Raw genomic sequence first — 11,187 nt, 5'->3', positions numbered from 1 at the left:
TCAGAAAGCCAAGAGTCCTGAAAACATCCACAAGGATGTGAGCAGTAAGAGAGGAAAGTTGAGAAAAGGGGGCGTTTCTGTTGTTTGTTTGTTTGTTTTTTTGTATTAATTTGTTCCAAGCAGAATATCTTAGAGAGGGAGTGAAGAGAAAAAAAAGAGAAAAAGAACTCTCTCTTACAATACTATTTCTCTCTCCAACTCCTTACATAAGATTATTACACTCAGAACTAATTGAGTTACACTCAATACACTAATTGTCAGCAAAAGTGCCCTTTTTCTCAACTTCCAAATAGTACAGTGTAACCTATCCTCCTCCATCCTAGCAGTCTTTTCAAGGACTAATACCACTGGTGGTACCAGCAAAAGATTTTATCAAGAAAATGAGATATATGTATACTTATCTACAAAGGAAGTTTCAGGCAAGTTATTTAACAAGATCAAAATTCAAATGATAGGTAGCATTTCCGTACAGCAGAATGTAGCAGCAATTTACCTCAGTTTTTACTCAGGGAATTGAAACAGTTTACAAAGAATAGCTGACACACAGAAACACAATTACTATTGGTATAGCAACTGTTGCTGGTGTTGATGTTGGTCAAGTCTGAGTTAATTCACAACATCAATTCTAGATTCCCAAAGTAACATTGTAGGTCTAGACCTGCTATAATTACCTCTGAGGGTAGATGACCCAGTTTTTACCCTCTCAACTGTCTCTGAGGTGAGTTCTTTCATCTTGAGGAGCGTCTCCTTTACTGCTATGGTATGCGCACACACGGAAGCATCCTGGGACAAAAGCAATTCAAATTGCAAATATAAAAGCATCCATAGGGGGAATATACAGAGCTACCAAGTCTCACGCATTGTGAGTGAGACTCAAGCATTTAGGGTCTGTCTCACGATCTCACGCATGACACCCATTTTTCTCACGCATTGGGAGCATAGCTGAAAGGATTAAAGTAAGAGTTGCAATTGAAGGCATATTTCCCTTTTGTCTTTCAAAATAAGTAAAAAATAGTCACTTCAGTATGCACCAGCATGCACCATTAAGAGCTACAAACTTAAAAAGCTCCCAACCGTGGGAGGGCGGACACCTCCCTCCCACACCCTCCCTTGCTCAGTCGCTTCGCTCCATCGCTCACGCACATGTGCACGCACCGAGATGCCAAGTCATGAAAATCTCACTCATAAATTTTTTTTTTAACTTGGCATCTATGGGTGTACACAAGGGGAATTCGTTCCAAAGGGGAAATTTTTGATTCCCCTTAACCTGTTGATGGACTGATTTTGCTACAACACGCATTTCCCATAGACACCTGCCCGAGTATACTCGGGACTCGTCCTCAACGGGTTATGGTTTTGACAATGTTTTTCAAAGCCTTATCTTTGATCTGGTGCCTCAGGACTACTCCACAGTAGGGCACAGATGGCATAGTGTGTATAGATTGAAGACTCTACCATCAATACAATTTAGGGGAGATTGGCAGGGATGCAAAAAAATGAGTGTATATATTGGATGTGCATAGAAAATGGATATATATATATATATATATATATATATATATATATATAATATATATACACTAAAGAAGTACCCCCCCCCCCAATCGAAACGGTGTAACTTATGAATGAAAATGTTCTGAGCTAAATAATTTCCAAGGGGGTATTTCTACACTTATTGGCTAACTTCTGTGTGAAAATGAGTGATATGTTGAGTCATGCATGAGTGACCACACATTAAACACAAAATGGTCACTTTTCAAAAGTCATAAAAGTGGGTGTCTGTGAATATCTAAGTGTTGTTGTTGTTTTATCATCCATTGTTTGACCCCTTATGCTACATTAATGTAGATTTTAGTATTTCTTAATTGCTCCATCTATGCAGTGTGCTTACTCAATCACAATAGAACAACTCCCTTACACAACATGTGTTGTTGAATGGTGGTAACAATATCTGTTAATTTTGTAGATAAACTGAATGAATTTTGCAGCAAAGAGAGTATTGAACTAGCCCTTTCCCCCTAAAATTGTGCTCACCTAACCTTAAAAACACATGAAAAGTGTTAGGATGATGTGAGGGGGTCAAAAGATAGATGATAAAACAACATCTCTTAAACATATACCAGAAAACATGTTCTACAGACCCAAAAAATGACTCTTGTAACTTTTGAAAAGTGACCACTTTGTCTTTAATGGGTGGTCACTCATTCATGACTAAACCGATCTTTCTTAGTTTGATGTGGAAGTTGGCCGATAAGTGTAGAAATACCCCTGCCACATAATTTTGCTCAAAACATTTTTGTTAAGTTATGCCATTTTGATTGGAGGGGGGAGTGACTTCTTCTTGTGTGTATATATCTATACATATAAATTTACACATATGCAGGGCTCGACATTAGCGATGGATTGGTGTCAAGCCACCCAATTTATATTTTGTTGACCCATCAGTCAACTAAGATTGAAAATGGATTGTTACTTTTGCTTTTAGTGTGGGCCACGGAAATTTCAGATTAGAAGATTTTAGTGACCCGAACGGGCCACCAGCCAAAAAAGTTAATAGTGTTGAGCCTTGACAATATAATATATATAAATATATACATACATAATCATATCACTTTTTGTGATTAATACAAGAATAAGAAATGTGATAATTCAAATCAATTTGGGCAAAGTTTGATGAGATATGCAGCTACAGCAAATATCAGGACAAAATGAATAAATCCAAACATAAACTAGTAAAATTGTCAATTTATTTTCTTGTTTAACAGCCACTACTGGAATGAAATAATACTCTCTGCCAGCTAAGCTCTTACCTCATTTAGCATGTCCAAGCCAGTTGTTCCATCAGGAAGGGGTGGGAGATAGTTATATTGGTCCAGCACCAGACTGTACAGCTCAGCACTGATGAATGGATTTTGAAGCAGAATCTGGAAAAAGGTTCGGGAAATCAGTCATTCGATAGAAATACCAACATGTTACTTCCGAAGTTCATGTTAAACTTGATTTCAACAAATGCGGATTAGAGTAAACTCAAGACCCCCAAAATGCTGTGAGCTTAATCAGAGTGGACATAAAATAAGCTCAAGTTTAAGTAGCTTTCATGAAACAGTGATATTGATTGCAGTGATACAAGCTAAATAGATTAAACAATGCATATGAAATATTGTATCATGATAATCACAATGTTAGTGGATAATTTAGCAACTTCAAACCCCTCCTCCATAAAAGTCACATCGCTACATTACTACAAGGCTACAATACTTTCATGCTACAGAAATAGCATATTCTTTTTGAAACAATCTTAAATGAGTACATTAACTAAAGGAAGATTTGCATTCAGGTCTGTGGTAGACTTCTGAGATAATGGCACCATCACCTTATCTAGTGTAGTTTGCATGTTGTGTAACCAAAATCAATGTGGTGTGGAAAACATAGTCATGCAACTTTAAAAATCAAAAACTTTCTGAACATTATGTCCACTTTTGATGATGCATATTCTACCAATATTTGCTTCCATAGTCTTGCCATAATTTATCAGAGCCATTAAACATAGAGTGGGAATTCCCACACATATGTATACCAGTACATGTACAAAGAAACATCTACACTTTAATACATACTATGACTTTCTGCAGAAATATAAAATATTCAAAATCATAAGGATGTTTGACAGTTATCAGACTTATTTTAGCTTTGTTTGTTGTTATCATCTACCAGGACTTATCAGCATTTTCACTTGAACAGAATCTTTTCTTTTTCGCATTTTACAGATAATATCTGGTTCAAATACGGAAGCAAAAATTTCACAAAGTATTTTCCCTCCTATCAAAGTAGTATAGCACAACTGCATTGCATGTCCATCGGAGTGCAAAACCAGTGCCAGGGGACTTAAACCCCAGGCCTCAAACTGACAGTCTGTTGTCTTATTCACTGAGCCACAACAGCTCCACATTGAAGCTATGTGTAATTTGCATGTGACTTTGACTAGTATAATCATTATTTTGCAGAAACATTTGAAAGCTCAAAATTATGACTCTTCATTCTTTCCTTCTATCATGGTGTTTTGATGAAAATATTAATGTTCTGTTTGTTTGAGTTTGCTCTCTTCTTTAAAGACCACTTGAACATGGAGTAGAGTTTGGCCTCTGATGGGTCCCGAACCTTTCATCATTTGCTATTTTACCTTAAGAAGGAGTCTCCTAGATTGAGAAAGCTGCTCAAACGTTGTAGGATTGGGTCCTGGTGCAACCCTAGGCTGTGCATGAATAATGCGCAGTCCTTTGCTGAACTGGGTGACAGCAGCTGGCTTGCTACTAAGCTTTTTGTGAACCTGTATTGATCAGTATGGTAAAAAATTATTTTTCAAACAGAGATCAGTACACACAAAGAGCATAACAAAACCATGATTTGATTAAGCTTTCTCACAGTACATCTCTTTCATTATGCTAGAAAAGTGAAAATATGTTGAATTTTCTACATATTTTGTTTATATCGTTCTTCATGTGTGAAGTTACAAACTGTAGTAGTCTTCTCATCCAGCAATGGCTGCATCAAAACTTTAGAAATTCATAACTTTTTAATGGATTAGCTGATTTTCCTCAATCTTTCACTGATGTGTTCTACTAATATTGCTGCATTCACTCAATCCACCTGTGCAAAGTATATTTGGGTTTCATCCCCCTTTAATCTTTTAAGGTTACACGATCTTACTGTTTCGAAGTACTCTGCCCACTGCATAGCCCTCTGCAGCGCTTGTCTATTCCACTTTTGGGCTGTTTGGGTCTTAGCTGCCTGAATGAGATCAAGAAAGATCTGCGCATTTTTCATAACCTCATTCATACTTCCAGCAGGTGTCAGCAAATCTGAATGAGACAGAATACATCACAAATAAACCATGTTATTGCAGTCTAGGTTGAAACTAGCGAACATGAATTCCAAAGTGAAGATGAACAAATCCTTTGGGACTTAATTAGTATCTGTATAAGCATGCATTATTATTTGTCTTAGAAACTGTATTGGCGCCCGCACCAAGGTTCGAACATGCGCAAAAGCATATAGGTTTCTACATGTAGCAGGTGGTCAAATTTTGGATGGTATTATGATGGAATCATGGGCAGCTTGCTGTAGTAACAGTCATGTCCACAGTTTATGCAATAACTGTGAGAAGTGTTGAGTAGAAACACTCCAAATAACTGTCCAAATAAAGTAGTTTTCTTGATCAGTGTTGATTCAGTCAGTCTATTACAACGTACTACTACTAATTCTAAACCGCCATGAAATCTCTTCAATTCAATTGCGTGAAATAAGCGATTTGGAACATAGACCTAACCGTTATGTGATATGCACATGCCCTAACCAATCATCGCCTGTACATAATAGGCAAACTAAACTCGTAGTCGAACTAAACGTTAGACACCTTGCCTGGGCGGGGCACTATTGAGTATTGTGAATCATGGATGGTAACGTTAACACGGTGGGGTTGAATTCACGAGTATAAACAGGCAAGCTGCCATAGTATTTACTACAGTACAGACACGCAGTGGTGGGGCCTATTTCACGGGTATGCCTAACTAGACTAGACCTATACACAGCCCTGTCGCTGTACACAAGTGTAAGTCACGTCTGGTCGGGCTAGAGTATGCCTGGCTATAGCCCCGGAGACCCGCCGCTCTGCGGCGGGGTCCTGGCGGCTACCCCGCAGTTTCGTTCAAGTGAGAATCACGAACAACTCCCTATTGCCACATATACGGCAACTTCACAAATAAACCATGGCTAAATGTCCATCATAAACACAGTAACAATATAAAATGAAATATACACTACTCCATTGCCTTGGTCCTTCTCACCAATTTATCTGGAAACTGCATAATTTTCCACATTTTTTAGGAGTAGGCGGTCTGCCCTAGTGGAGAGCTTTGCTGCTATTTTGAACGTGTATATCCATCAGTACGCATCTACGCATGCGTAAACAATGACGTCAACGTTACAGACGCAAAAGGATATGAATAATGCATCATCGCACGGTGAATATGCATCATGTAGCGAGTAATACAGCTGTCAATGCACTGCACTGACTGCATTGTGTGCGCATGTGCAAGTGATTGTGAGTTTCAGTGAGCATCGGTGAGCTGAAGATATTTGCCTTATAAGACAGCATTTTCTGCATCATAAGCAATGTAATGCATCAAACAGTCGCCGATGTGAATCATTTAGGTTTAGTCGACCCATGTAAGTATTCCCAGTAGTTTTTGTTGAAAAATTAAGGAAATACAGCGCCGGAACGGCACCCGTTTGGTACAACATTAAAATATCGATGCCAAAACGGCGCAGCCCCAACACTGTACGTTGTACGTTGGGGCTGCTGGTCGCAGTTAGCCTGGCTAGATCGTATTATAGGGCATACTCGTGAAATAGGCCCCACCACGGCGTGTCCGTACTAATACTACGGCGGCTTGCCTGTTTATACTCGAGAATTCAGCCCCACCTTGTGGTGTTCATCGGTAGGTAAGCACGGCGGTGGGGCTTCCTTCCACAGTATATAAATACTCGTGAATGCGGCGTTTACGCGAGATTGATGATACAGCGGTGGGGCCGATTTCCACAGCTGCACATAGTCATAGCATAGCATCTTTCTCCTGTTTTTTGCTTTGATCTTCAACTTTTTATTCTCGGAAGGACTCCCTAAATGTCCCTCGACTAATCTAAGGGCCAATTTAACCATAGGCATAAATACAACCCTACCTAACCCTGGTGGTAAACCCTAAGCCTATAGCTAAGCCTAACCCTAGGAGTCGGACCTACCCTTGCTTGCTAACGCACGGGTGCACGCGCACTGCGGTGGGGCCTATTTCACGATTTTGCCCGTATTAGCATGATTAGCATTAACTGCGACCAGCACGAACGCGAAACGGGTACTGGTCGGGCTCCCACACCGCCACTGCCACAGTACAATTAATGAACTATCTGTGTGCCAGCCCTGGCACAAGTCTACTAACATGATAATGTGTACGTGGGACTGCACAAAAAAATCTATATTTCTGATTTTTTTGATACGGCTATTACTTTTGGTGTTTTCTATACTTGCCTGATTTCCACACAAAAAAGTTTTGAAGCTAGCGGTCTATACGAATACACGTGCATCAGTGACGAATTACCATCAGTTATAGTATTCTTCCCTGCAAAGACACAACTCACGTCACCCGAGCTCAATTCTTGCCGCCGTATCGGCGCTTCGGCATTTGGCATTAATTTTTCTTGAATCGATTGTAATACGCCCTCTATATACGGTTTTGTTGTTTTATTATTACTAGTATTATATTTTTTTTTGTAACACTGACGACCAGCAAGAATGAAGTGTGAGAGATTGGGGGGGGGGGGGGGGGGGGGGGGGAGATGGAATAGACAAGGAGATTTTTTAACACACGTATGTACACTCTCATACACACACAAGTTATGTATGGAATTAAGAGAGTGAATTAAACAACACTTGCCTCTCAGTCAGAGTTCATCATCCACAACAGCATACTAGTATGCCGGTACTTATCATTTTTTTTTTTTTTTTTTGGTAATACTTAATGCTGAATTGTAACTTTCTGTCCTTCGACATGTTGTTATTACCTTAAAACACACTTTTGACAAAGTGAACATCTCAAACTTTTGTAACTGATTTTGAAGCTTGTACTGTGGCCCAATATAAAGAAAGTTTTCAAAATAATACTGTACCGGTACTTTTACTCTTCCAGAACGATGGTGTAGGACAGGGCCTGTTCATTGATCAGGGGCTGCTCTCCTCCCAATGAATATATTTATATCCTATACTGGTAGCTCTACCAATAATATAAAAATAGATTCATTATCATGGACATTGTGTTAGAAAAGTGACAGTTTCTGCCAGCGTTAAATCTCAATTTCTCCAAACATAGGCCATGGTTGAAAACTTGCACATTGAAATAGATTAAATATTGGAGACTTTGGTGGATGAGAGATGGAGGGGGCTGTCTGTTTGGACATTGCTTGTGCATGTGTGTGTGTGTGGGGGGGGGGGGGGGGGAGGAGGGGTGTGTGTGTGTGTGTGTGTGTGTGTGTGTGTAAAATCAAGTCAAATCCAAAGCCAATTTGTTACATAATCACACATCATTATGCAAGCAGCAATTCAAAGTACACTGTACTACCTGGTAAGCTAAATTAAAAATTCCATTTTAATTCAGATATTGATCACAATACACAGTGTACATTTAAAGAAATGTTCATGCTTGAAAGCCGACATCTCACCTCACAGATGCAAAATCTATACTGATCAGCGCTGCACTCTGCAGCAGTCTACAAAAGAACAGGATCGAACTGAGCATGATTTACTTTGATTATCACTTAAAGAAATACAGTTATGCCATGATATAAGACAGAAGTATCTTAAAGATATTTCTATTAAGGCTTACATAGTTACATATTTTGTAATTCATAAATGTACATTGTACACACACATATATATATATATATATACACATATGTAATTGTGAAATGAAGACAATAGATGTTGCACGATGCCAGCTGGTGGTAGAAGCTTTCAACCTTAGGTCTTTCTCAGCTTTATTGTCTGTTTATCAAACATGGAATGGAATCTTGAGCATACCTAACCATGTGGAGTGATGAACATAATGAATCGAGTGTGATATCAGCATGAGCTAATATGCATTTGGCAATACTGACAAAGCTCCTTCTACCCAGCTAGCATTGTGCCACATCTATTGTCTTCATTGTCACAATTATATCATCCTTCCCAAGATGACAAAAGCGTTTGGTAAAAATATCAGCATCATAACACTACATGCATTATTAGGATGACTGAGTGACGCCGAGAGTGACACTCGGCATTCTGCATTGGTGCATAGAATATCTACAAAGGAGTTTCCATCTTGTCTCGTATCAGTAGCATTATGACAAAAAGCACAGAATTCAATACAGGAATGTCAATGACAGTGGCAATGCAACAACCCTGAACAGTGCACTCCTGTTATAATGAACATGGTTGTAACAAAATTCCACTTACAACGAAGTAAAAATTTATTTATTTATTTTTGTTTCTTTGTTCGGGTATAACAAAATTTTCATATAACAAAAGAAAACTGCCGGTCCTGACGTCTTCTTTATAATGGGAGTCCGCTGTATAGCTACAGGTATCGGTTGAAACAAAACCAGTCATAGACATACATGTACAGAATACATTACAAGCACAGCAAACCCTGCACAAGACTTGGTCTGAAGCATTTTGGGTGAGGAAGCATTGTAAATGAATGACTGTTTACTTGCTTTTTCATAGTCTATTATTCACACAGATGCATAGCATCAACTTTGAGCTTCTACAGTCATGATACAGCAGGACAAAGACAAATATTTACAGTGCTTTGACTTTTTAAAAGTAGATCAAGAGCATCAACTACATCACATTTCAAAAATGGGAAGTACTATAAAATCAAATACTGGAATTGTTTGTGTTTTCAGGACTCTGTAATCATTGTGCAATTGTCAAGAGGTAGGCATTCAATTTCACAGATGCAGAATACATTTGTAACCTTGCATCCCAAAATCAACAAAACGTCACCAGTTAGAATTATCTTATTCATGGATTGTAAAATATTCAAAACAGTTGTACAAGTATAATTCATCAATATTGGATGTTACTGACCAAGACTGTCAGAGAGATTCTCAGCTTAATCAAAAATATCGCTTATGATAATTATTGGATGTTATTAACCAAAGTGGTGGAATGTCCAACCTATTCATGTATTATCATTATCATGCTTGGAAAAATGGCTTTAAAGTAGACTACTGCCTACTGTAGTGTACTGACTGATTCAGTGTGATACCCACACACACACACACACATAAAGATACAAAATGCCACAGCAACTGCAATGAAAGCATTATCAGATTATCCTGAAACTTGGTATGCTTGCTAAGCACACTGTAGTAATGATTTCAAAGCATCAGTGCTACTGCAGACTGTTTTGAAAAGGCTTTAGTTCAATCTTTCATTTGGCTCACAAGAGGAAAGTTACCAAAAAAAAAACATTGCAAGATAAAGAAACATACAAATATGTATGTTTGGTAAAACCTACTTTCACATTATCCTTAGAAGTGTCACAATTTGAATTTAGATAACAGAAATATCATATCAAACACATGTACTGTCAGACCTACTGTGAAATTGACCTGTGTGACTTTTTCTAGATTTTGTGATGCTTGGTAACATTATGTAAGGAAGGTTGGACAATCTCTTGCTTTCGAATACTGTTTGACAATTGATTAGTTACATCATAAAAGAGATTAAAGATGGCATTTTCATTTATCAAACTATAAGAAGCCAAAAAAATAAATAAATAAATAAATAAAAGGGGAGGTAAACAACGGCACTTAATAAGAATTCTTACAGAAATATATTGGCTTCCCTTGAAATGACAGGAGATGCTTGCCAAAACATTGAACACTTAAAAACATTGGACTCTTTAAAGGATACTACTACATTGTATATACTGAATAAACAAAACAAATCTTATACACAGAGGAGCTCAATATTGCCGGGACTTGCCCAAGAGTGCAGTATCTAAATTCCTGCATGCAAAAATACATGCACCACACACTGACATAACTGTATGCTTGCCATTAACTATATTTTGTGCAATAACCAACAACATAAACAAAAGAAATTTGGCATACTAAACACACAAGCATTGCCAGAGCACTTCTTAACATTGATTTTTCTTTTTCGCCAAAGAAACACAGCAAATACTTGCCTTTTTTGCCTTTGTGTATATATTACAGTATTTTCTGTTTGGAGGTGAAGGCTTATCTTTACACAGATTTGTGGGAAATCTGCAGGGTTTTTTGTTTTGCTTTGTTTGTTTGTTTGTTTGTTGTTGTTGTTGTGTTGGTTTTTTTTTTTTTTTGGGGGGGGGGGGCATCTCACTTTGCAAGCCTACTCATGGAGCTCAAAGCATGCACTCAAACAACACTGAGAGTGGAAGGCAAGGTGAGGAACTTATCCATTACCCAATGTTTCATATTTGTTCTTCAGTGTTGTCTGGGAAAATTGTACATTAGAAGGTCCACAAATCACCACAAATTCTTTTGATTTTGTGTGCAAAATCATGTCATTACATACAAAAATTTTACCTTAATGAGGAATTCACATCA

The 11,187-nt window shown here is 38.1% G+C and overlaps 1 protein-coding gene across 1 annotated transcript; it reads right to left on the bottom strand.

The window, feature by feature from the left end:
- LOC139716276 (uncharacterized) lies at positions 1-4,836 on the bottom strand. The gene is made up of 5 exons (XM_071627844.1): positions 4,708-4,836; positions 4,181-4,327; positions 2,811-2,924; positions 672-783; positions 1-17 (listed from the first exon to the last, which is right to left on the bottom strand). Exons 1-5 carry the CDS (start codon positions 4,834-4,836, stop codon positions 1-3), a joined length of 519 nt encoding a protein of 172 aa, XP_071483945.1.
- Positions 4,837-11,187: the final 6,351 nt, after the last annotated feature.

This window comes from Diadema antillarum, unplaced genomic scaffold, assembly GCF_040938485.1.
Source record: "Diadema antillarum isolate AM-2024a unplaced genomic scaffold, OU_Dant_1.0 scf00000063, whole genome shotgun sequence".
NCBI classification, from domain to species: Eukaryota; Metazoa; Echinodermata; class Echinoidea; order Diadematoida; family Diadematidae; genus Diadema; species Diadema antillarum.
The sequence above is the reverse complement of the archived record's forward strand: the minus strand, read 5'-3'. Positions and strand labels throughout refer to the sequence as shown.